Raw genomic sequence first — 27,140 nt, forward strand, 5'->3', positions numbered from 1 at the left:
ATGGGCGTATGGGTGGTTTCCAATCTGAAGAAACAGCCCTATTCAGCGGACAGCCTGGTGCATGCCTTTTTGGGCACTGTGCCCGAGATGCAGCTGGCGTGAGATCGCAATGGGGTCAGCCTTAGCTGGTGCTGGCTTCTGAAAGTGGTGGGTTGAAACCATCTCCTAGCTTCTGGGATCTGGAACTTTCTCAGTGGCCTGGCTCCTGCCAGCTCTCCTAGGTGCTGCCAGTCACCTCCAGCTGCTGACTCCAGCACTATTTCTCACATGTCACTAAAGGAGACTGCCTTTCTGGAGAGTTTAGGCTCTTGATGTAGTCCTTTAAAACAGGACTTTAAAAAAATAAAAGATCTAGGGCTGTAGAGATGGCTCAGAGATTAAGAGCTCTGATTGCTCTTCCTGAACTGAGGGTCTCTCAAGCTGGGCGCAGTGGAGCACGCCTCTAATCCCAGCACTTGGGAGGCAGAGGCAGGCAGATCGCTGTGAGTTCGAGGCCTAGTCTACAAAGCGAGTCTAGGATAGTCAAGGCTACACAGAGAAACCCTGTCTCGAAAAACAAAAACAACAAACAAACAAACAAACAAAAAATAGGGTCTTTCACTAAACTTGAAGCTCACCAATCCAGACAAATTAGCTGACCAGGGAGCCTCTAGGAACCACATGACTCTGCTCCCCAAGTGCACACTGCCATGACTGGCTTTTTCCGTGGGCATGAGGAATCCAACTCAAGCCCTCGTGGGTACGTGGCAGGTACCTACTGATGAAGCTGTCTGTCCAGCCCCTTGTGGTTCTTTAAGCTGTAGACAATCCTGGGGTGTGGGAAGGATGCTTGTTTTGGGACTGCTGCGTGTAATGAGGGTATTCACTCAGAACTTCTGCCTCCCACTGTGGACTAAGCTGGTTACCCATCTGTTTGCAAATTCATCCCAACATTCTGGATCTAGGAAAATAAATGTTCTCCTCCCCTCCTCTTTTCTTTTTTTCCTCCTCTCCTTTAAACTAGCTATAAGTCTTTAGGCCTTCCTCATTAATGATGCGTTCATCCTTAATACAGATTCATTGAAACATCTGTATCACAATGTTGCCGTTTCAGAAACTATCTTTTTAAGTTAATATTGTCCCTCAGCCTCCCCTGTTCTCTGTCTCAGCCCTGTTTCTTCCTTAGTGCTTGACTGCTATGGGAGATCCGCTATTCATTTCTTTCTTTGTCTTTGCTGTTTGGTCCCTGTCTTGGCTGCTGCCCACGGTAGCCATGCAAACAATGCAACTCTGGGGCTAGAGTGTAGTTCAGTGGTAGAGCACTTGTTTAGCATTCTAATGCCCTGGATTTGACCTCAAGCAGAGCAATAAATAAGTAAAATCCATATATACATAAATATAAATGACTGGGTGAACAGTCATCAAGATGCTGCCCACCTGCAATCTGGGCACTTGGTAGGCAAAGGCAGGAGGATTACAAGTTAGTGGCTAACCTGGGCTGTGCAGTGAGGTAAATTCTGGCACATGGTGAAAGCGTGTCTTAAAATGCAACAGGACAAAAGAATAATAAAAGCAAAATAAATAAATAAATAAATAAATAAAAGAAAAAACCCATAAATGAGATATAATTGCTTGACTGGATGAAGGCAGATTAGGCAGCCCTGCTGGGCTGGGTGCCCATTCCACACCCTCCTCTCTTCCTTGTAGGGCCATCTGTCTGGCTTGTATTCAACCTGCTGTGTTCCCATGGATGCTCCCCTTCAGGTCAAACAAGGACAGGCCTCGCCCAGCACATGGAGCTCTGACAGGTACATCAGTCATGGTTTGATGGCTCACAACAGGCTTTGGGCGGTCCCCTCTCCTCAAACTGATAACCTGCCTGCTGCGGTTACATGGAAGCCAGAAAGCATTCATGCCAGCACACCAGCCTGGATGGCAGTCCCTTCTTTCAACTAGGGGGCCAAGTGCTGGGGTTCTCAGAGACTGCTGGTGCCAGAGTCAGGACTGGGCTTCCACTCACGGAGGTCAGCACTGCTTTTGAGATAGCTGGCATTGGCTCGTGTACCAGGCCTGGCAGGGAGTCTTGGCACCCACTAACTTGTTTGTTTTGTTGTTTTGACCTTTGTTATTTGGTTGGTTGGTGTTTTGTTTTTGAAGACAGGGTTTTTCTGTGTGGCCTTGGCTGTCCTGTAACTCACTCTGTAGACCAGGCTGGCCTCAAAATCACATAATCCACCTGCCTCTGCCTTCTGAGTGCTCAGATTAAAGGCAATGTGCCACCATGCCTGGCTTTTCTGCTGATTTGTAAAAACACAATTTCTAATTTTATTTATTATTATTAACGGGGGGGGGGGCACATGTGCCATGGCATGCTGAGTGAACAACTTTGTGGAATTGGTTCTCTCCTTCCATCTTTATATGGTATCCTGGTGTTGTGTGTGGGTGCATGTTTGTGTGTGTGTGTCTTTGTATTTGTATCTCTCTCTCTCTCTCTCTCTCTCTCTCTGTGTCTGTCTGTACATATGTGTGAACTTAACATAAACTAGAGTTATCTATTGAGAAAATACCTCCATCAAAATGCCTGTAGACAAGTCTGTGAGGCTTTCTTTTTTTCCTTTTTCCTTTCTTCCTTTGAGGCTTATTTTATTTATAATGCACTTTATGTATATGGGTGTTTTGTCAGCCCGTTTTATCTGCACACCAGAAGAGGACATCATATCAATGGGACCACAGTTATAGATGAGTGCTGGGAATTGATTTTTTTTTTTTTTTTTTTTTTTTTTTTTTTTTTGGTTTTTCGAGACAGGGTTTCTCTGTGTAGCCTTGACTGTCCTGGACTTGCTTTGTAGACCAGGCTGGCCTCGAATTCACAGCGATCCGCCTGCCTCTGCCTCCCGAGTGCTGGGATTAAAGGCGTGTATCACCTCATCCGGCTGAGTGCTGGGAATTGAACTCATGACCTCTGGAAGAGCAGCCATTGTACTGAGTCACCTCTCCAGCCACAAGGTGGTGTAAGTTTTTGTCTGTTTGTTTTTGAGACAGGCTCTCATTAAGTAGTCCTGGCTGGCCTGGAACTCAGAGATCCACCTGCCTCTGCCTCCTGAGTACTGGGATTAAAGGCGCTACAACACCTGGCATTTTCTTAGTTAATGACTGATATAGGAGGGAACAGTATAGTGGGTGGTGCCATCCCTGGGCAGGTGGTCCTGAGTTGTATAAGAAATCAGGCTGAGGTGACCTTTCCCGGTGTGTTGTTGTATACTGTGGCCTGTGGCCTTGGTCCGCGGAGATGCTTCAAAGCCTTAGTAAGAATGTCTGGGTCCCAATGAAGCCCTACTATACCCAGGCTTACCAGGAAATTTGGGTAGGAATGGGGCTAATGACCCTCATCCTTTATAAAACCAGGAGTGCTGATAAAAGAAGTAAAGCTTTGAAAGGCTCCAGCCCTGCACCTGCCCATGGCCATCATTAACCGCTCCGTGCGTCCACTCAAGATGAAGCGTGTCAACTAAGCTTAAGCAAACTGTGTTAGATGGACATGGCCTGTCGCTGTACACTTGTCTAAGTACCACTACAATGTGGCATTAATAAACGTGAGAAGCACCAAAAAAAAAAAAAAAAAAAAAAAAAAAAAGAAAGAAAAAAAAAAAAAGAAAAAAAAGAAATCAGGCTGAGCAAGCCACGGGAAACAGCCAGTAAGCAGCACCCCTCCAGAGCCTCTGCTTTGGCTCCAGCATCCAGGTTCCTGCCCTGGCTTCTCTTTATGACAAACTACAACTGTAAGCTGAAACAAACCCTTTCCTCCCCAAGTTGCTTTTGGTGTGACTGGTGTGACCAATAGAAACCTGAGGAATATGGGTAACGATGGATCTAGCTCAGGTTGACATATTAATGTGCTGGGGTGGCAAGGACTGTTACTTGCTGAGCCATCTCACTGGCTCCCACCTTTTACAAATTAACTTTGTGTGCATGTGTATGGTATGTGTACCTGTCTGAGTATATGTGCCCTTTCACACATGTAGAGGCCACAGCAGGGTGTCGGTGTCCTGCTCCATCACTCACCAGCCTGTTGCTTTGAGACAGGCTCTCTCACTGAACCTGGAGCTAAGCTGGTGGCCAGTAAACCTTGCTTGTCCTTTGTCAGTATTCCTATCCTCATCATTAGCATATACTCAATTCTAGCAAGAAACAGGCATACATGCAGACAGGCACATACATACACACACACACCCAGACACACACACCCAGACACACACCAGACACACACAGACACAGACACACAGATACACACACATACATAGATACACAGACACACACAGACACACACACAGACACAGACACACACAGACACACACACACACACAGACCCACACACAGACACACATAGACACACACAGACACAGACACACAGACACCCACACATACATAGACAAACATAGACACACACACAGACACAGACACACACAAACACATGCACACACACACACACAGACATACAGATACACACACACAGAAACACACACGCACACACACACAGACAGACACAGGCACAGACACACACAGACAGACACGCACTCACACATACATACACAGACAGATACAGGTGCGCACACGCGCACACACACACACACACACACACACACACGGTAGGGATTTAGACTTAGATATTCTGATTCTGGTGCCTACACTCATCGCTAAATCACACTATTCCCTGTTTTCCCATAAAATTACAGTGACCCCTTTCCTACCTGGTCCACTGCAGCAGGGTTGAATGGAGGCCCATCTGTCCGTCCTCCTTTCCTTCCTCTCTCCCTTGTGTCCTCTCTGCCTCCTCAGAAGCATCTTCTTGTCCCACAGAGAAGGTCGAGTGTTTCTCAGACTACATGACCCTGCAGATCCCGAGGAGCCACGTGCAGGGTTTGAGGCAGTGGCTGGCCAGAGTCCTGCACCTGCCAGGTAAGCCATCTTCTAGGGCTCAGGTTTTCCAATGCTCAGCCACTGGCTGGCTGGAGCCTTTGCTAAGGGAGATCCCCAGTGCTTCCCCCACATCAGGCCAGAGTGCTGTAGTTTCCTGAAGGCTTCTCTCTGCGCTTCATGCTGGTAAATCTCTCCCTCCCCAGGCTGCCCTGACCTCCTCCAAGGTGGCTCCCCCTTCCTGTTACAGTCTCACCCTATTTCCTCTCAATTCTTGTCCCCACTTAAAATGACCTTCTACAAGCCGGTCAGTCGTGGTGGCACAAGCCTTTAATCCCAGCACTCTGGGAGGCAGAGGCAGGTGGATCACTGTGAGTTCGAGGCCAGCCTGGTCTACAAAGTGAGTCTAGGACAGCCAGGGCAGCACAGAGAAACCCTGTTTAAAAAAAAAAAAAAAAAGACCTCCCGCTGTTCACATGCTTGTCATTAGTGCCACCAGCAGGTAGCTGGGAGCAGGCACAGCCCCATGTGCTCCATGTTGATAGCTGCTGTGCCTCCGGGACTAAGGACTCTGTCTCATGCTTAGGAGGCTCCTAATAGATATTTGCTCAGTGGACAAATGGCCCCAAACCTGGACTGAGGTGCCCATCAGGTGCTAGTATGTGTCCCCAAACTTAAATCACATGGTGAAGCTAATGGGAATTAAAAAAGATATTCTTTTGGTTTGGTTTGGTTTGGTTTTTGTAGATAGGGTTTCTCTATGTAGCTTTGGCTGTCCTGGACTCGATTTATAAACCAGGCTGGCCTCAAATTCACAGAGATCCACCTGCCTCTGCTTCCCAGAGAGCCGGGATTACAGGTGTGCACTACCACATCTGGCTTAAAAATATATTCTTTAAAAATTCTGTTTATAGCCAGGTGTGGTGGTGCACACCTTTAATCCTAGCACTCAGTGAGGCAGAGGCAGGCTGATCTCTGAGTTTGAGGCCCCCCTGGTCTACAAAGCAAGTCCAGGACAGCCAGGGCCAGATAGAGGAATCCTATCTTAAAAAACCCAAACCCAAACCCAAACCAAACCAACAACAACAAAAAATGAAATCATTATTAGTGAGGAAACCCTGAAGATTTACAGCCCCAAAAGAATTCTTTTTCTTTTATTAGTTGTGTGTATGTGTGCACATGGTCACTTAGGTGTACATGTTTACAAAAATGTGCCACAGTGGATAACCAAGTGGATCCAGGATATTGAATTTGGGTCATTGGGCTTGGTGGCAAGTGCCTTTAACTCACCAAGCCATCTTGCTGGTCCACAATTCTTTTCTTTTTTTTCTGTTTTAATCCTTTAGTGCACGTGTATGGTGCCTGCATGTACATCTATGCACCATGTACAAGCATTGTTAGCAGGGGCCAGTAGAAGGTGTCCATCTCCTGGAACTAGGATTTACAGATGGTTGTGAGCCACCACGTGAGTGTTGGAAACCAAACCCAGGCCCTCTGGAAGAGCAGCAGCCTGTGCTCTTAACCACTGAGCCACCTCTCCATCCCTGGCCCACAGGTCTTACCTGCAGAACCACCATCTTGTGCATGGTGGGAGAATCTCATGCCTAAAACAGGCCAAAGATAACGATTGCTTTCAGAAAACTTTGAGCCGTGAGCTTACCCACTGCAAAGTGGGAAGACCTTCTGGAAACTTCTAGGAGGAGTAAGAATAGAGAAGGTGCCTGTAGTTCACCTTTTGCACCTTTGCTCACAGAGGCTGCAAGGAAGACACCCAAAAGTTTCCTCTCTTGTGTACAAAAGTGAAGAAATTGAGGAGAAAAGTCTTCCCATCTCAGAATGTTTTCCTCCTCCCCTTATTTTTTAAAACAGATAAAAAAAAAAAAAAAAAAAAAAAAAAAAAAAAAAAAAAAAAAAGCTGTGTCCCAGACTACCCTAGCACTCTCTATGCAGTCCAGCTTACCTCAAACTCATGGTAGTGCTCCTGCCTCAGCTTCTCCAGCGCTGGAATTACAGGTGGGAGCCACCACTCTTGGCTTCATGTGGAAATTCTACAGGGCTGTCCGTCAGGACTGGGGTGTCCTGAGTCCTGATCTGGCCCTGGGATGGCCAGCCAGCCAGCGACGCCCCAGAAGCTGGAGCCGCATTGGTGTTTTAAAAGGCCACTTTTCCAGGAGAAAACGCGGAGGATACATTAAGCTGTCGCCCGTTCTTTGGAAAGCCATTATTAATGGAAAACAATAGATTAATAGTTTTAAAACGCTTGTTCAATAAGTAATTTTTATGGCTCTGGATAGAGCCCATTAAACATTTCTGTGTGTTATTATAAAGAAGTTTTAAGTGTAAAATCATAAAGTCAATAATCAGGGAATTAGTCACAGCAGCCAGCCACAGGCCATTAGTTTTAGGCGCTGTCAGAGACACCTGTGGCTTCGGAGGGAGAGTGTTTCTTTTTACTCAGCAGTGCCAGGTGGGGATGCGGAAACGGCACTGCCTGCTGCCTTCCATAAAGTTGAAGGGACAGCGAGCAGGTGTGAGCAGCAGGATGCAGGCAAATATTTACAAAGTGCAGACGTGAATGGAAAACTAAAGCGATCCGGGTCAATTTGCACATCGAGGCTTAGACACTTTATTTCCCCAGTGATCTGCCTTTCAGAGTCACGGGCCCGGCCTTGATCTCCTGCTAAAGATAGCCTCGGAAGGCTTTACACTCTTAAAAGGAAAGCATGTCACCAGAGAGTCTCTCACATCCAGGCTGCTGGAGCTGTCTCCTGCAAGGGTGTGTTCAGCTCACATCAACTATTTGCAAATAAAAGTGTGGGCTTTGGGGGTGGGAGAGACTTAAAACAAAACAAAACAAAAAACACCTTAAAAGCAACACAAGATAATTATGGAAACAGAAGAAATCCAAAGAGGATAATGAAAACTGCCTGTAATCCCTCTGCTCAGAGATATTCCTCTTCGTGTTTTGCTCATCCAACAAATGTTTACTGAGAGCCCTCTGTGCGCCAAACGCAGCTTAAGGCACTAGAAATACGGCAAAGAACAAAACAGATAAATACCCTTGGCGCCGTGGGGCTGGCCTTTGAATGGAGGGCAGCGAGATCAGTGCTACAGCCATGGTCATATTTTTCAGCAGGTGAGGCGGTAATGTGTGATGCAGAAAGGGGGCCTGGGAGTGGGGTAAGGTTGAGAGAGGGGTGACTGAGTTTCTGCTGGCAGAGGCCTCACTGACAAGGCGCCTTCACTTAAAGGCCCCAGAGTGGTGGACTGAGCTACACAGGGACCTAAAAGAGAGTTATAGGCAGAAGACACAGCCAGTGGAAAGGCCCTGAGTGTACCCAGGGTGTGTTAGGAAAAACAGGAAGGCCAGCGTGGCCAAGGCAGAGAGAGGGCGGTCAAAGGTCAGGTGAACCTCACATAAGTCTCCGGATGGAGTGTGGAGAGATCTGGTACAGGTTCAACTGGGACTCTGTGGGATGCTGGGGGAAAGTAGACTACAGCGGATGGAAGGAAGCAGGAAAGGAGTTAGGAGACAACTTCTGCAACCCAGGCTGGGCCCAGAGCTGAGAGGAGGGTGGGAGGGGAGGGCCTGCATGCATGTCTAGCAGCACCCAAGGGCTTCTGTTGGCACAAGACTCCATCTTTGCTGTTCTCTGGTATCCAGGATGGAGCGGACCTGGCCTTGTGTTCTGGCTGTCAGACACTGCTAACCTCGCCTCTGCTGTTCCCCCATGGTTTGTCTGTTTCTGTCACAGGCACCAAGAGGGCCCCCAACCACCTGGCTTCTCTTCTTCCTAAATGTGGTTACCTCTTGCATCCTGCTCACGAGGGTGGCTTCATCTTCCGAGCTCTGTACTCCGCCTGCTTTGTACAGAAAGAGGTGGGTTTGAGAAGGTGCTCATTTGCTGTGCTGGGATCTGAACTCAGGGCCTCACACACGCTAGGACGCCCGGCAAGGCACGTTCACCGAATCGCATACATATCCACTGAGTTGCATACATATCTGCCTTCTTTTGTTGTTGCTTTCAGACAGGGTCTTGCTATAAACCCATGGCTAGCCTGGGTTTATTAGCTATGTAGACCAGGCTGGCCTCAAACAGAGGCCTCAGGGATCTGTTGGCATCTGCCTCCCAAGTGCTGGGACTAAAGATGTAGACTGCCTCCTCCAGTCCACCCCCTTCACCCCTTCCACACACTGCCCCTCCCCCCACTCATCCCACGTTCCCACCTCTGCCTTTATTTATTTATTTATTTATTTTCCAGACAAGGTTTCTCAGTGTAGCCGTAGCTGTTCTGGACTTGCTTTGTAGACTAGGCTGGCCTCACAGAGATCAGCCTGCCTCTGCCTCCCAAGTGCTGGGATTACAGGTGAAGCCTTTGCCCTCCCCCTCCTTATTTTTGTTTTGAGGCAGGGTATCTCTGTACAGGCTGGCATTGAACTCTCCCCATAGCCCAAGTAGTCCTTGGATTTGTAATACTGCCACAGCCTCCTGAACGCTGGGGTTATGGGTGTGCACAGCCCCCCCCCATGCCTGCCTTACTACTCTCTCTTTAGCCCTACTGCTCCTCTCTCTTGTGTCATCGCTCCCCTCCCTGGCAGCCCCTCACTCCCATCCCTACATACCCTGTTTCACCAACCTCTCACCCCAGGGTTCACACTTGGTCTTCTTCCAGGGGTGAAGGGGTCAATCTAGGCACCTGTGGGACCCCTTGGCCTGACACGCTGAGGCTCAGCTACAGAAATGGCCATGTGCTGTTTGCTTAGTTGCTCACTTGTGTTCAGCATATCTCCCTCCCCACCCCCTCTGTCTTTTATTTGCTATTGTTTTTCCAGACAGGGTTTCTCTGTGTAACCTTGGCTGTCCTAGACTTGCTTTGCAGACCAGGCTGGCTTACAGCTTTCTGCCTGCCTCCGACTCCCCGAGTGCCCAGCTGTCATGCTGTCTCTTTAAGGGTGACCTTCCTGAAAGGTGCAGCCCCAGGGGCCTCACCAGGGGCGCCCCTGTGGGGGCTGCTGAGGTCCCCAGTCCCTGAGGCCCTTCCACTTGCTTCTTAGCTCTTCCATGGGCCAGACGTCCAAGAGAGGCCAGCGTTGACTGTGCCCACTGGGAACAGAGGCTGACCTGTAATAGGCTGGCCTATTAACTTCATTTTCTTCTTTCATTTGCGCGTGTGGATTTTGCCCGGCTTCCAGAAAGCAAATTATAGGTTGGAAATCAGAATGTTTCATAAAGGGGCAAAAAGGTTGAAGCTGAGCCATCGCTATGTAATGAAATGTCCCTTGGTCACGTCGCGGCTGGATGAGCAGACCGTACGCTGCCATCCTTCATTCATCCAGGTAAAAGCCTGGGAAGGTCTGGGGGTGGGGGTGGGGACCCCCCTCAGAGGTGGTGGGGGATGGGGAGTGGGGCTGGGCGGTGGCATCTTGGGCTGGCTTCCCTTCAAAGGCTTATGTAGATGACTCTGGTTCCTGAGCCTTGGGATGTAGCCCAGCAGGAGTGACAGAGACACAGGGTAGGCTCAGTCTCTGTGGACCTTGGTAGTACTGCCTGGGTGCCACCTTCCAGTGGGATTTTGAGCCGTGAGCCATGTGGCCTTGAACTCACAGCAATCTGCCCGCCTCTGCCTCCCGAGTGCTGGTATTAAAGGCGTGCGCCACAACCGCCCGGCGAGAAGAGTTTCTTGTGTGTGTCCCAAGGACAGTGGAGGACAGAGGACAGTTCTCCGGACAGAGCCTCCTGCTTGCAGCTCCGTGTCAGGCTAGCTACCTTCAAACTTGCGGGCATTCTCCTGACTCTGCCTCCTGTCTATAGGAATGCTGAGACCACAGACCCCAGCTACTGCACCTGGCTTTATGTGGGTTCTGTGGGTACAAGTGCAGGCCTTTACATTTTTGAGGCAAGTGCTTTATCCACAGAACAATTTCCCCAGCTTTGGATCCTCCTTTTTATATCTACGTCATGTCAAAGCTTTATAGACATCAGGGCTGAGGATGTGCCCAGTCCCGGCAACACAGGCCTTGGCATAGTCCAGCTGTGTGACGTCATTGCCTGGCGACGTCCTTAAGCTCAAGTTTACTCTGTAGCCCTGGGACAGAGAGAGACTTGGCTGGGAGCAGGGGAGGGTTGCAAACCCACAGAAGCAATGAGCCTGCCACACAGAGACAGGCATAAGCAACTGAACTCAAGCTCTCATTTCCTCAGCACGGCTTATCTTTCCACTCACCCCCCCTGTGCCAGGACTTCTCATCTATTAGGCAAGTGTTCATCCACCGAGCCACACCCCTGCCCCTCACTGATGGATTCCAGGCCAGTGCTCCACCACTGAGCCACGCCCTTGCCCCTCATTGGTGAATTCCAGGCCAATAGTACGCCACCACTGAGCCACGCCCCTGCCCCTCATTGGTGGATTCCAGGCCAATAGTACTCCACCACTGAGCCACGCCCCTGCCCCTGCTCTGCAATGCCGACCTGCAGGCAGGAGGTTCTGTTTACATCCCGATCCTACAGAATGGACATGTGGCAAAGAAATGAGAGTTGATTGGGGTCCCGTTGCCGGCAATGGCAGAATGGGGGCTATGAGCCCCAAGTATAATGGGCCCTGGCAAACTTGAACAGGCCCCTTTGATGAGCAGCCACTCAACCTCTGCCGGGTCTTGCTAGAATTTTCAGCTTTTAAAAGAGAAACAGGAAATCTGTAACTGTGTGTGAAATTACATTGTAAAAAGTGGGCGGCTGGTTGGGAAAGTAGCTCAGTGGTCGAGTGCTTGCCTAGCATGTGTGAGGCCCCGGGCTCCTCAGCAAGGGAAAAATGTTCACTTTATTCCTCAAATAGGTTTTGTTTGTTTTTGTTTTTTTGTAGTTGTTTATTTTACTTATTTTGCTACAAGAGTCTCATGTATCTTAGGATGGCCTCAAACTCACTATGTAGCAAAGGGTGACCTTGAACCTCTGACTCTCTTGCCTCCATCTCCCAAGTGCTAGGATTACCAGTGTGACACTACACCTGGTTTATGTGCCAATGGGCGTTAACCTATGGCTTTGTGCATGCTAAGGGAACACCACCAACTGAACCACATCCCTAGCACCCAAAAATGTTAACTTTAATTTTGCAACTACCAAGTGGCCAAGCAGAGTGCTGACCCTAGAGCTGGGCTTGATGGTGCACATCTGGAATCCAGCACTCAGGAGGGTAAGGCAAGAGGCTTGCAGGTTTGAACTCAGCTTGGGCTACAGGGCAAGACCCTCCCAGCAAGTGGGTAAAGGCGCTTGCCACCAAGCCTGAGTTTGATTCCTGGAACCCACATAGTGGGAGGAGAGAGCTGCCTTCTGCAAGTGGTCCCCCGACCTCCACACATCACACACACACACACACACACACACACACACACACACACACACACACGCACACACACACTAAATAAACAAATAAATAAATAAAATTAACAAACAAAACGCCAAACATCCAAAACCCCCAAATGCTCAGTTTTGCCTGATGACAAGGAGGAGAGGAGAGAAGAGGAGCAGAGGTTAGAGGGAAAGCCTGTTAGTGGCAGCGACCATCCGTTTAAGAAGCATCTGTGATGCCGGGCGTGGTGGTGCACGCCTTTAATCCCAGCACTTGGGAGGTAGAGGCACACAGATCGCTGTGAGTTCAAGGCCAGCCTGGTCTACAAAGCTAGCCCAGGACAGCCAAGGCTAACACAGAGAGACTCTGCCTCAAAAAACAAAAACAAACAAAACAAACAAGAAGCATCTGTGAGGCGCATCCTGAGTGACAGGCTCTATGCTGCAGCTAGATGGTCAGATCTGAATGGATCTTAGCCCTGCCTGGGGAGGGCGTGCAGTTCCATCCTCATCTTTTCTGGGCTCTGAAGTGAGTGTGCTAGGGACACCGAGGAAGAGCTGAGCAGAGCCTGGGACCCCCAACTCTGTACCTCCTTCTGGCATCTGGAGTTTTCTCTGCCTCTCAACTTTAAGGAGTGGTACCTGAGACAGAGGGATTCTTTTTGTTTGTTTGTTTTTGTTTTTCAAGACAGGGTTTCTCTGTGTATCCTTGGCCATCCTGGGCTCACTTTGTAGACCAGGCTGGCCTCAAACTCACAGCGATCAGCCTGCCTCTGCCTACCGAGTGCTGGGATTAAAGACGTGTGCCACCACGTAAGGCAGAGGGATTCTTAGGTCCCACTGTGGTCATGCCAGGCAGAGTATTGTTGTTCCTAAGAGTCATAGGCCTTTTCCTAAAGATCCCCTAGTATAGCTTTGCGGCATGGGTTTGACAGTCTAGGTCTGATCACCTCTTTACACTGGCCTGTAATTTTGAGAGCGGCCACCAGGGGGACAAGGTTGCCCGTGTCACACAACACTGGACAGAAACCGGGAGGAAACCGGAGCTCGTAGCTAGCCAAGCTCCCACTTTGTCCCTTTTGACCCGCCCAGATCCCTAGTGTCCTTCCCCAGAAAAGGTGTTGGAACCTACGGAACCTTCATACCCCTGGGTGGAGTCACAGAGAGTCGGCTGCACTGGAGCAACGGGACTCAGCTGCCCCGTTCTCCTCTGTTTCCCCCCCTCCCCTGTCATAGACCCTCACCACCTCGTCGAATTGACTGATTCATTCCTGGTGACTTCTGCAACCGCTTCCACGGCTGCACCTTGAACTTGCATTAAGTTTTAATTAAAGCCGTTACACCAGCCTTGCCCTTGGCTAAATGCAGCTGTGGGGCACAGGGCACATAGATATTTAATACTCTGCCTCTCCCCGCTGATGGCACAGGGTGCCCAAGGGTGTACCCGAGCCATGCCCTGCTCGCAGCGATCTGCGAGCTTGCTTAAGTGTGCCCACAAGCCCCGAGCGGGGAGGCTCCGCAATAACTATTCATTGCCCTGGGTTAAGTGTGCCCAGGGGCACCGGTAAACTCAATGCTGTGATTACCAATTGCTCCCAGGGAAGACTACCCGAGGTCCTGCTGAGTGTCTGCCGGCCCTAAATATAGTCTGCGCGTGGCCACTTAAAGGGCATGGTGGGTTTGGACTGTGCGCTTGATCTCAGTTCCTTTTTGCTCTTTACACAAAATTGCTCCCTCTGTGGGAAAGCCCAGCCTCCCGGGCTGCCCTGGGCTGTGGGTATAGGGACCGGAGGGAGCCTTTGGTGGCCGACCTGGGGAATGTTGAATCCCTTTATCATCTGGCTAAACCTCAGATGTCTTCCCCCATTCCTTCCTCTCTGGCCCCCCGAAGTGAAGTCAGTACCCCCAAGGTGAGGAAATTATAGACTTCTTGTGGGCTGTGCTTAGCCTGTTGGCAATGGTGGGAGACGGCAATGCGGGGACTTGGGGAGTGGGGGAGGGGGATGGCTCCCTGAAGTGGGGGTGGGGAGGGGAGCAGCCCAGCTGAGGCACTGACAAGGTTGAGGAGATGGGGGCCACCCCCAACTCTATCCACTTGCCTCTGGGCCTGGAGGAATGGATTCTGTACACCATGGGGGGGGGGTGCAGCCAAGGCGGGAGCGTTGTCATGGTGCATTAGTCTTTTGTGGACTCGGTGTCCTTAACTATTATGGGATGAGGGGAGGGGAGGAAGTCACTCTCTGTTGGTCTTGATTCCATCCTATGCCTCAATCTCCCTGCCCATGCTTGCAGCAAAGGTAAAGGGGGGGCGGGGCCAGCAGGGTAGAGGCAGCAGAAGGGTGGGCGAAGGGCTGTGAGGTGGCTCGGTGGCACACCCACCCAAGCCAGACAACCTGAGTTCTGTCTCCAGGACCCACATGGTAGAAAGAAACAGCTGGCTCCCCTAAGTTGTCCTTGGAACCCCTACATGCACACCGTGGCAGGTGTGTGCCCACACACATACACATTGACATAATAAGTACATAAATAATGTAGTAAAAGAAATGCAGGTAAAGAGGGCAGCTGGGAACAGCTGGGCTCAGTCAGGTCCCTGGCCCACACCACGAGGCTCAGGTGCAGCGAGGGAGCAGCTGTCCAGGCCTGCCTGAGACCATCTGTATTTTAGCATTGAAAGTTCTTCATTGGGGGAATCCAAGATGATTGGGCCTTCTAAACATGGAGCCATGGAGGGCAGGGTGGTGGTGGTGTAACACTCTTCCATCTTTGCTTACTGGAGTCCGCAGGGAAAGAAAAGAGTGAGGAAGAGACGGGTGACAGGGAGCGAGATGAGGTGGGAGGACCTGGAAGCATGCCCCACCCCCTCCACCTTGCCAGCTGTGCTCTGCACACCAGCTGCCCTGTTGGCCTGACCCAGGGCAGCAGCTGAGGCGACATCTCCCTGGGTCTGTTGACACTTGAATCCCAGAGCATAAATGATTTTCCTTGTCTTAATGAGCAAACAACCGGGGGCGGCATGGCTCTCTCGCTGGACTCCTGCTGAGGCAATTCCAGAAGCCCTTGCTCGCTCACTCGCTTGCCCACAGCTTGCAGATGTTGCTTCCTCTCTCTTCTGCAGGTCTCTAGGCCCTTGCCTCCTCCAAGGAGCGATGGTGGACAGGTAGGTGAGGTAAGAGCATTGTTCTGGAAGGTTCTGCCAGGCTCTGAGGCAGAATGTTGTTACCTCCACGGCCCTTTTGTGGAGAGTGTCCATGGACAGCAGGACTCTTTGCAGGTCTGCATCTTGGCAAAACTGGCATTTCTCCTGGCACCCACTATGCAGAGGCCTGAAGGTGTCTGGAAAAAACCTGGTGGGACCCTGCTGGGGTAGGAAGCCTCTAGGTCCTGTCATGCTAAGAGTCTGTCTGAAAAGTCCCAGTGGCAGGGCCGGGGGGTGGTGGTGCACACCTTTAATCCCAGCACTTGGGAGGCAGAGGCAGGCGGATCACTGTGAGTTCGAGGACAGCCTGGTCTACAAAGTCCAGGACAGCCAAGGCTAACACAGGCAGGAGCTGGTTCCTTTGCAAGGCCACCCATTCCTGTTGTACACAGCTGTCCTCTCTAGTTTTCTCTCCCTGACTCCCCTCCTTTTCCTTCCTCCTCTTTTGTTTTGAGACAGAATTTCACTATATAGCCCTGAGTGGCCTGAGATTTTCTATGTAGACCAGACTGGACTTGATCTCACAGAGATCCACTTGCTTCTGCTTCCTGAGTGTTGGGATCAAAGGTGTGTGTCACAATGCTCAGACCTCCTCCTCCCTCTCCTCTTCCTCCTCTTCCTTTTTAAAGATAGGGCCTCATGCAGCCCAGGCTGGTCTTGAACTCACTAAGTGGCTGAGGATGACCTTGAACTTCTGGTCCTCCTGCCTCTATCTCCTGAGTGCCAAGGAATGTAGACCTGAGTCACTACACCAGCCACCAGATTTCGCTCCTGGTCTTAGGTGTCCCCACAGCCACCTGGGAAGAGCCAGCCCCTCTTCCCCTCACACCTCTTTGAGTCTTTGGAGTCCATACACGCCGTTCATCCATACATGTCTTTCCCCCAATTTTGGACTGGGGTGTGGCTCTTCCCTGTACCTCTTATATTACCAGGCACCCATTTTTTTTTTTTTTTTTTAAATCCCAGTGTCTTACTACAGGGTGGCAATGAGAGACCAGGTCAACAGGATGCCAGTCATGCTGGCCTGAATAGCACATAGTCTGAGTGGCTGGCCCTGCTCTTTGGGGCACAGTACGTTCATTTGTGCTCTAAACATACCTATAAAAGGTCTGCTCAGCCGGGCGGTGGTGGCACACGCCTTTAATCCCAGCACTTGGGAGGCAGAGGTCGGAGGATCGCTGTGAGTTCGAGGCCAGCCTGGTCTACAAAGTGAGTCCAGGATAGCCAAGGCTACACAGAGAAACCCTGTCTCGGAAAAAAAAAAAAAAAAAAAGTCCTCCACCCCTGAAATATGAGGGCGCCGGTGTCTCTAATCTAAGTAGCTGCTGTCCTCCCCCTTGCTCAGCTGATCCTCTTGCGGCTCCTTTTGTGCATCCCCCAAGCACCCGTGCTCCTTGGCCCTGAGTGAGCATGTCTCTCTCCCTGATCAGCTGGACTGTGACTTTGCCTTATGTCTTCAGACCCCATGGCTGCTGTCCCTTCGAGGGGAGCTGGTGGCTTCTCTGGAGGACGCCAGCTTGGTGGGATTGGACGTGGAGATTGGTGCCACCGCAGTCACCATCCAAAGCCCAAGACAAGAACTTCTTCAGAGGCAGGAGGTCCGTGGTGGACTTCACGAAGTGCCAGGTTATGTGAGGTGGGGGTGGGGCGCGGAGCGGCTTTGTAGCCCGGCACCCCAAGGAGCGCTTTGTCACCCTGAAGTGCCAATTCACGTGTCCACCTGTGAGACTGGACAGATTTAGGCAGGCGGCTTTGAAAATTGGGCCCCATTAGCGCAAAGTGCTCTGCTCGGCAGATGAGGGGCTCCGGCAATCATGTATTCAGCGCGTCCTGATCATGGTGGCAGGAGCATAATTACCGTCTCTTTAAATAGCCCAAAGTTGCCGTGTAAGAGAAGACGGCTCACATGACATTTGCTCCGAGCTTGCTTCCTGCTAAAAATATCCTGGCTAAATAATATTTCCTGGTTGCACGGGAGCAACAGGCCCTGGCCTGGCTTCTGACTCTTGGGGCTTTTGTTCAGAGATGAGGTGAAAGGTGGGGTGGGTAGGGTGGGTGGGGAGGGCGCTTATGGAGGGAGTATGCCTCTGGAAGGAACAGTGGCCACAGGGGGGACCTTCCTGCTTCCCCAGGTGTGGAACACCTCCCTGGAGCTCCTGCCATTGTGGCTGGTGAGCGGTGCCTATGCCTACTCCTTCGAGGCCGCGTGCCCACTGGGTAAGACACAGGAGCACCCCTGGCGCTCATCTCTCTGGCTTTAGCACTGTCCGTCACTCCTGTTTTCTCCCCTCTGTCGGCCACCTTGTCCCGCCTGCCCGACTCTGCCTCCTCTTTCTGAGCCCCAAGCTTGGCTGAGGACTTCTGAAGGCTTGGTGCTTGTGAGAGCAGCAGTCTGTGTGGGGCGTGACCGTGTGGACTGTCTACGGAGGGCAGTGGACCTGCGATCAGGGAACTTGTAGGGGCTCCAGGCAGGCTCTAGGGACGCTGAGGACAGTGATAGGAAAGGGCAAGGCTTAGCGGCCACACCCTCCTTTCTCACTTCTGCATTGTGAAGGAGCTGGGGACCCTGGAGGCACTCTGCTGACCTCTAGGGAATTTACATTCTAAAGATCTCACTATGCAGAGTTAGATGGCTCAAAGGCTTTGTCCTATGTGGGTAGATGAGAGATGAGGAACCCTGCGGGTTTGATTAGAATTTTATCATGAAATAAGTTTCAGAGTGAGAACTCTGGGGAGTTCGGGAGCCTTGGGGAATGTCCTTGCCAAGTCCGTACACATCTCTTACCCTGTTGGTACTACTTGAAATATCTTTATTTGGAGACAAATGCTTTCATTTAGCAACTGCAGTGCTGGCCCAGAAAGTCCCCGTGAGAGGGCTGACACAACAAAATTCTTGCTAAAGTGTAAACAACTCATATGAGTTGTGTTTCCTAACAGCAGCTTGTAATCGAAGGAGGACCAGGCAGGGTCGTGGAATAGTGTTGGCAGAGAAAGGCCTTCCTACTCCTGTCACACCTGCCTTTCCGTAGACCTTTCTCTCTCTCTCTCTCTCTCTCTCTCTCTCTCTCTCTCTCTCTCTCTCTCTCTCTCTCTCTCTGCTTTTCGAGACATGGTTTCTCTGTGTAGCCTTGGCTGTCCTAGACTCGCTTTGTAGACCAGGCTGACCTTGAACTCACAGCGATCCACCTGCCTCTGCCTCCTGAGTGCTGGGATTAAAGGAATCGCCACCACGCCCAGCTCTCGTAGACCTCAAATGTCAGCATCCTCTGGGAGCTAGGCAGGGTGGCCTTCCCCCCCCACCTTCTCTTATTTGTCCATGCAGGCATGGTCTGGGGACACTATGTCTCAGGGGGGCTGGTCACGCCTATGGCCTGGCTAAACCCCTGTGTGCCCATAACTCGTTTTCTGGGTCACGTTTCCTTCTTGTCCAGTGTCATCCCAGCCAGGGTCGGAGATCTCAGTTCACATCCCCAAGCAGAGGCTGGGTCTGGTCAAAAGAGGATCCCTTGTTGAAGAGTCTCTGAGTCCCAGGTTTCTTCAGGTGCACCAGTCGGACGCCTTCACAGTGGCAGAGGACAGGGACTTTGTGGTTGTCAGTATACCAGCCGTGCTGCTGCTCCAGGACCAGGTCAGTGGCCTGGTGGCACCGCCATGCTGCCTCCGAGGCCTCCTGCTCAGGCTACTGTTGGCACCAGAAGTCAGAAATGCAGACAGCGGGACTGAGGGGCTGGCTGGGTGGTAGCCTCCCCATTTAGACCCCAGAGGTTTAGCTTTGCTTCAGAGGTGGCCCCAATGGGGACAGCCACAGAGCATGGGAGGCACCTTGTCCTGTGTAACCAATGAGTTGCTGCCCTACAGCCATGCCAAGGAGCCGGAGACTCCCCAGGGACACAAGCTTTCTACAGGGTGGACCTGAGCCTGGACTTCGCAGAGATGGTTTCGCCAGTGCACTGGACGGTGGAGAACTTTTTCCCATGCGTGGGTAAGTGAGGGACCCTGAAAGCATGCCTGCTGGGTAACAGGTACATGCCACACAAGGTCTCAGTCCCTGCCCTGGGTTCACTCTCCTATGATGGTGTTTCATTCCCTGGATCGGAGGGCTCCCACATGCAAGCAATGTAGTGATTCTGTCAGGCTCGCTGCAGGAACTGGCTGAGACAAAGAGAGGCCTGGGTACCGACCAGATGACGCAGAGGTACCTGGCTGTGGACGGGAGACGGAGGTGGGAGTGCATCAACTGGCCAGATCAGCCTCTGTGTGCGCGTGTGAGTGTGTGTTCATGTGTGTGTGTGATGTGTACATGGATATGGAAGACAAAGGTTAATGTCCAACGTCTGCTGTACCCACTCAACTTGCTTTTTGAGACAATCTCTCAACGAGCGGCCAGCTTACCTTTTCAGCTAGTCTGACGACATAGTAAACATCAAGAATTACTGGGATTGCAAGTGCACACAGAGGCATGGGCCTCTAAAAAGCATTTTGCTGTGTTTCTTTTGTTGTGTTTTTGGTTTGCGTCTTCAAGATAGGGTTTCTCTGTATAGCCCTGGCCAGTCGGGAACTCAGTCTGTGGACGGGGCTGGCCTTGGACTCAGAGATCTACTTGCTTCTGCCTCCCAATTACTGGGATTAAAGGGGTGCATCACCACCACCCATCTTTTTTTTTTTTTTTCCTTAAAGATGTATTTATTTACATGAGTGTTCTATTTGCATGTATACCGTCTCTGTGGCTGGCCTGGAGCTCACAGAGATAAATCTGCCTCTGCCTCCCAAGGGCCGGGATTAAAGGCCTGTTCCACCAAACCCAACTTAATTTTAACTTTCTCTTCAAACAAGGGTTCTAGAGATCTGAACTTGGTCCTCTTTCTTATTCTTGTGTGGCAAGTGCTTTACTGACTGACCTATCTTCTGGTCCTCTATTTTTATTTCTGAGACACAGTCCTACCATGTAGCTTTGGATAGTCTTATCTGGGTTCTAGGTTTGCTGGTATGTGCCACTTCTCTGAATGTTCCCTCAGTTTTCGGTTTAGTTTTTATTTTGGGAGACAATCAGAGTCTCATTTAGTCTAGGCTGGCCTTGAACTCACCATGTACATAGTCAAAGGTCACGTTGAGTTTCTGGCTCTTTCTGCCTCTAGCCCACAAGTGCTGGGACTACAGGCACGTGCCACCACACCCTGTTCATGAAGTACTGGTGATCCAACCCAGGGTTTCGTGTATGTCAGGCCACTACTCTGCCCACTAAGCTACATCCCTAGTCTTCACCTCAGTTTTTTTTTTCCCACTCCAATCTGGAACACAAGGATCTCAGAACCTGCCACAAACACTGCATTAGACAGTGGTGACCCAGAAGAGCACCTGGCACCAGGATACACCATCTCTGTGTGGGCTCCTGGTTCCTCGGGTTTAGTCAGTGCCTCAGACTCCTTAGCAGAGAAGCCTTCATCTCTGCATCCTTCCTCCAAGGGGAGCTGCCCTGTGAACACTACGTATGAACTCTGCACAGGATGCTGCAACCCTGTCTCGAAGGGGGGTTTCGGTGAAAGCCGTGCTACCAGACAACCTGGTATTCACACATGCAAAACCACCAGGAGCAAAACCCATTCAAATCCAGCACGAGGAAATACACATAATTCACAAATGATGTCAATCACTTTCATCTCAGACTTCCTAACTGTCCTCAATAGAAGACAGACGGAAAGGAGATTGAACTCAGATGTTAAAAGTGCAAGAATGCCCCGTTACCAGGATATGATGTCTCGGTGCTGCATAAAAATGTAATTATATTCAGAACTATATTTAAAGATTAAAAGGGGGACTGCCTACCACATCTAGCCCCAAACTCAGAATTAGAAACAAAGACAAAGGCGGGATGGGTTGGGGTGGGGGGAGAGGTGGCGTTAGGACGGGTCTGCTAAAAATGGAAATATTTCTCAAAAGTTTTTACATGTTTCGGCTGCTTTTGTTTTAACAGTTTCCTGCGGCACTGATATTGATTTTGAAAGGGAGGGTTGCAACTCTACCCGGCCAGTGTGCACCAAGCGCTTGCAATGGGAGAGGTGGGAGGGAGCAGAGGCCACCAGATGGGGGTCTCTTCAGCAGCCTGTGAGGAGAGATAAGAGACTTCTAGGGAGTCTCTTGGAAGGCAGGTGAACTCACGGGGAGGTGCTGAGCATGAGATGGACTATGCCTTGGCCTCTGAAGGATAGGTAGGTTCTTCACAGAGAGATAATGAATAAAATACGAAAATAGCAACAGCAATAAAAACATTTTAGGAATATTTTTTCCCTCCCTAGGAAGATTTACACGGGAAAAGAATGTTCCCTTTCTGGTTTTATTAATTTCATATCAGCGGGCGGAATGAATCTCTCTCCTCCCTGGTCCCCAGCGCACCTCCTCTGTACCTCCCCTCAGCTTCTAGGGCTTTCTGTTCTTTTTATAGTTTCTGCTCTGCGCTTCTGACTTCCCTGCAGTCTGGAAGCCTGGAGAGCAGGGGCTGCGTCTCCTGTAGTTTTTCTTCTCCAGATTTTTCCATCTTGCCTTAGCAAATGCTTGCTAGACCCAGTTTTCACCCGGAATTTTCACAAAATGTTTTTCTTTTGCCAATGTGTCGATATGCGACTCATGACTTAGAATATGAATGGAGTAGTTGGGCAGCGATGTCGCACACCTTTAGGGTGTCGCACACCTTTAGTCCCAGCACTCAGGAGGCAGAGGCGAATCTTTGTGAGTTTGAAGCCGGCCTGGTCTACAAAGTGAGTCCAAGATAGCTAGGGCTACACAAGAAAACCCTGTCTCATAAAAACAAAAGAATATAAATTGCCTGTCTTTTTTTTTTTTTTTTTTTCCTTCATTTAAACTGCCTGTCTTGAAACAAAACAAAACAAAGCCTCTTGCTGGGCATGGCGGCACACATCTTTAATCCCAGTGCTTGGGAGGCAGAGACAGGCAGATCACTTGTGAGTTCAAGGTCAGCCTGGTTTACAGAGTGAGTCTACAACAACCAAGGCTATACAGAGAAACCCTGTCTCAAAAAACCAAAAAAAAAAAAAAAAAAAAAAAAAAAAGGAAAAAGAAAAAGAAAAAGAACTGGTTGCCTAAGTGCCTGTGGCTATGGAACTTTTCTTTCAGATTTGTTCATTTTGTTTCTTGTGGATGGGTGTTTTGCCTGCATGTGTGTCTATGTACCATGCTTGTGCCTGGTGACCTCAGAGTCAGATGAGGGCACCAGATCCCCTGGAACTTACAAGATACAGGTGGTTGTGACATACCACATGGGTGCTGGGAACAGAATCCAGATCTTCTGAAAGAGCAGGCACTGGTCTTAGCCACCAAGGTGTCTCTTCAGTTCTGGGTTATAGATTTTTTTTTTAAAAAAAAGTCTCCCTCTTCCCTGACAAAATGAAAACCACACCAAAACAGTATTTAAGAGCATCCTAACTATTTCAGATGGCAGCTTCTGAGAGCGATGAAGTAAGTGGGGTGCCCAGCCCCAGAAGAGAAAGTTGATGATAGTGGGGGTATGACTACAGTCCTCTTCACCTTTTTTTTTTTTTTTTTCTCGAGACAGGGTCTCTCTGTGTTATCCTTGGTTGTCCTGGGCTCTCACTTTGTAGACCAGGCTGGCCTCGAACTCACAGTGATTCACCTGCCTCTGCCTCCGAGTGCTGGGATTAAAGGCATGAGCCACCACGCCTGGCTCTTCACCTTCTGAAGTTGGGGTGAATGCTAGGAAAATGGCTCAGCAGGTAAAGGTGCTTGCTGTTGAGCATAATAGCCTGAGTTTGAACCAGTGAGGGTATGGACACCCAGGGCTCAGGCGTGGGGTGACAGAGCAGCCGTGGAGTTTAGGACAAGAAGAGGCAGGCGGGTGGACAGTCAGGGGCAGCGGAAACCACAGACTTCCTGAGAAGAGACACACATGACTTCTCAGGAGATGCAACTGAGAGGTTTGTGCCTTGTGATGCAGTGGGCCGTGGTGGCTGAGTCTGTTCATTTTTCTGTGTGAAGCTGACTGGAGAAAGTGTCCTCCAAGAGCTGAGCGATTTCAGCTTTTGGGGGCTGAGACAGGGGAAAGGGTGAGTTCAAGAACAACCTGCCTCAGACATAACAACACAACAAGACATTTACGAAATCACACCACTTTGGGCTGGAGAGATGGCTTAGAGGTTAAGAGCCCTGGCTGCTCTTCCAGAGGTTGTGAGTTCAATTCCCAGCAACCACATGATGGCTTACAACCATCCATAATGAGATCTGGTGCCCTCTTCTGGCCTGCAGCAGTTATTTGCAGGTAGAACACTATATATGTAATAAATAAATAAACAAAATAAAATCGCACCACTTTAAGCATCCTGTAGGATGAACCTAGGATGTTAAGTGACTATCCTGGACCTACAGATTAGGAGTTGCTACTTAGGATGTCTGGGGGATGCCACAGCATCTGGTACGCAGAGGCCAGGGATGCTGCCGACCGTCTTAAAATGCACGGGATGCCCCGCCCCACAGGACAGCATGGTCTGGTCTAGAGCATCAGTAGTGCTTGGGCTGGTTAACCTGAGAATGCGCAGGCAGGGAACACTACCCAGTTCTGATTGACACCCAGGACTGGACCAAATCAGTGAATTGTACCTCAAGATAGGAGATGGCTCTACGCGGAAACCAGCTGGTAGCATCTGGGCTGAGCAGTGGGCTGGGGCCAGGTAGTCTTTGCAGAAACTTGGATTTATATATTTTATTTTTTAATATATTTTATTAATTTATTCATATTACATCTCAATTGTTATCCCATCCCTTGTATCCTCCCATTCCTCCCTCCCTCCCATTTTCCCCTTACTCCCCAAGGGGGACCTCCTCCCCCTGTATATGCTCATAGGGTATCAAGTCTCTTCTTGGTGGATTTATATATTTTAGGTTTGTTAGCTTTGGGGACAGAGTCTCAAGCCCAGACCAGCCTCGAACTTACTATTCAAGGATGATCTTGAACTTCTGATCCTTTTGCTAACACCTTCTGAGTTGCTGGGATCATAGGGGTGTCCCGCCATACTTGGCTTATGCCGCGCAAGATTTGTGCATGCTAGGCAAGCAGTCTATCAACTCAGCCGCATTTCTAGCAATTTACTTTTAAAGGCCTGCGAGAGTCAGCCATGGGGGCAGCTCCTACCTAGCTCAGTGCTGGGTGCTAACCACCAGGCTTCCATTCCCTGGGTTTGGGGATGGATGCTCATAGCTGGCGTGACTGATATCAGGAAGAGCTGCACTTCCTTAAGGGGAAGGCTGGGTTCTGCTTTCCATTTTGAAAGGTTCAAGAGAAGAGTCACTTGTCCCAACAGCCACGCCAAGCGCTGCCCTTTCCACCCTGCCCCCTGGATGGGAGACTACTCTGGCGGAAATGCCAACTGCTGCTTCCTCCCAGTTCCTGATCCCACGAACGGCTGCCGCGGAGGAGCTCCCTCAGCATCTCATGCCCCAGTCTTATAAAGAGACCACCAAAGCAAACCCACAGGTGTGCCCTTTGTACCCTGGTCCTCAGCCAAGAGTCTGGTCCCCATGAGGCAGGGATGGCCTCAACTGGGCCTAAGCCCTTTCTTTTATTATCATTCATTCTAAGACAGTCACTCTCTGGCACCGCCCCCTCCCTCCATCTCCTGCGCCCCCCCCCCCCCCCCCCGCCCCGCAACCAACTCCCACCAGTCACATTTCTTCCTCAAATTCAGAATGTCTCCCGAGGAGAGCAGAGACCTAGAGCGTTTCTACCTGAGGACAGAGCCCTTCTGTCTTACCTGGCTCTTAGCCTTTCTGCGCCTTGAGATATGATTGTAGGAAGCAGCAGTAGAGACAGCAGCTTTATTCTCAAGTTGGGGGCGAGAAGGTGTTTGTCAGAAACTGAGGCATGCCCCAACAGTCTGGTAGCGAAAGTCCTGGAGGCAGGCCTAGAAGCTCAGCCTGAGGCCACTGTTCCTATAGCCTTCTCTGGGCTGAGGTCTGCAGGGTGACTAGGACCACAGGCCTTTCTTTTTGATGCTTTTTGTCTCTCTGTGGCAGGAACTGGCAGCACCACTTATGCAAATGATTAGACCTGCAGGAGGGACCTGGGTGTCTGTGGCTTCCCGCTTCTTGTCCAGTGCGATGCGACAGCACCAGGGTCCTCAGACTCCTCCAGAGAAAGCAGACTTAATTCCACATCCCCAGGATCCAGCCGCAGTCTCCTCAGAGCATACAGAAGCTTCCCAGAAGGGCCCCAGGCCCTCACATTCCATCTTCCTGCCTCCCAGTTCCCTGAGCACACACTTGTTTTCAGACATCCCCTTTTCTGTGTGGCCTTCCAGGCCATCTGGTGGTCCCCAAATGCTCCAGGGTTCTGAACCATCTGTTACCCTAACTGAAGTTCCAAGAGCTGTGAGGGCTGAGCAGGACCCTGGCCAGCCACCAGGAAGTCCCTTCCCACTCGGAGAATTGTCAAGCGAGACTGTGAATTCAACAGAGTCTATTGAGAGGGAGCCTGCCCACATCAGTGGACAGTTTCCACCATCGGCAAGGTCCTTCATGAGCAGCCAGGCTAAAGAGGGGCGGATTTTCCACTATCCCCTCAGGAGGCCTCAGAAGATACTACCTAAAATCGAGGCCCAGGAGTCAGTGCAGAATGACCATGCCCCCTCTGCAGAGGGGGCCAGAGGGTACCTGAGCCTGTCAACCTTAGAATCAAATCAGGCCATGGAAGGGCTGGGACTCACGGTCTTGCTGGGAACAGATGCCACATTCACCACCCCAAGAGGGAGGCAGCCAGACGCCAGGGTCCCTCTGGGGACCTCAAGTCCAGGGCCTGCTGGATGGCACAGGGTGGGCCCGGCAGTTCTCCAGACAACATTTCCCAAGGGCCTCCTGGCTTCCACCTCTGAGAAGCCTTCAGCCCCTTCTGAAGGAGGTGCCAACAGAACCCTGCAGCCAGAGTCAGCACCTTTTGGGCCCGAGGGCCAGCATGACCTGGGGACTGCACACACAACCAGTCCCCTGCCTTTCACACACCCAAAGCCCTCTGGTTCCTACAGAAACCATATTGCCCTGCTTCCGTGAGCCTGAGAAACCCCTCCCTGATGGCTGGGAGTTAATGGCGTCCAGGTTGGCCCCCACCCCTGAGAGCCACCAGCCTCCTGAGCTTTAGTGCATGTGGAGGGGCACTTTGAGAGGCTCCCTTGCTGAGCTTTTCTGGAGACTTCAGGGGCGAGTCATAGTGTCCAGGGAGGGGAGGCACAGAGGAAAGGAACACACCACACAGTGTTCCTACTTCCCTTTGGGGAGTGGCCTGGGACATGACAAGAACCCTTGGCCTATTTGAGCTGGCCCAGCTGTGTTTTGCATCTTCTCTCACTGTTAAATCTGGTAAGGCATCTGGGCAGGGTGCTGGCCCTATAGCTGGGCCCACCTGTGTCTAGGGTTCTGCTCCCAGTATCTCAAGTCTAGCTTTATAACCTTAGGAGGGAGGACAGTAGCCTTTCCGAGCCTCAGTTTCCCCATCAGTTGAATGGAAATGATATGAGTTCTGCCCTGGTGGGTTTATTGAAGGGCATGGACAAGAGCCACATATAGTTTTGAATGTGGATCCCTGACCAAGCACGCTGGGAAACCCAAGGGAGGACAATTGGGTGTCACCCTTCTGGCTTGGACAGACCCATTGACCTGCAGTCACCCAGAGCTCCCAAACTCTGTGGCCC

The 27,140-nt window shown here is 50.7% G+C and overlaps 2 protein-coding genes across 2 annotated transcripts; both read left to right on the forward strand.

The window, feature by feature from the left end:
* On the forward strand, positions 1-26,714 carry C29H1orf127 (chromosome 29 C1orf127 homolog). The gene is given in 13 exon segments (XM_051171099.1): positions 1-98; positions 1,687-1,787; positions 4,837-4,935; positions 8,649-8,773; positions 10,088-10,231; positions 15,355-15,396; positions 16,896-17,033; positions 17,568-17,652; positions 18,867-19,063; positions 19,294-19,417; positions 24,732-24,934; positions 25,474-26,445; positions 26,447-26,714. Coding segments are annotated over 13 exon segments (2,472 nt in total). The 3' UTR covers positions 26,591-26,714.
* LOC127211683 (ATP synthase subunit ATP5MJ, mitochondrial-like) lies at positions 3,219-3,560 on the forward strand. The gene has a single exon (XM_051171710.1). The coding sequence runs from the start codon at positions 3,269-3,271 to the stop codon at positions 3,449-3,451; it is 183 nt and encodes a 60-aa protein (XP_051027667.1). The 5' UTR covers positions 3,219-3,268; the 3' UTR covers positions 3,452-3,560.
* Positions 26,715-27,140: the final 426 nt, after the last annotated feature.

The sequence above is a fragment of the Acomys russatus genome, chromosome 29, assembly GCF_903995435.1.
Source record: "Acomys russatus chromosome 29, mAcoRus1.1, whole genome shotgun sequence".
Taxonomy (NCBI): Eukaryota; Metazoa; Chordata; class Mammalia; order Rodentia; family Muridae; genus Acomys; species Acomys russatus.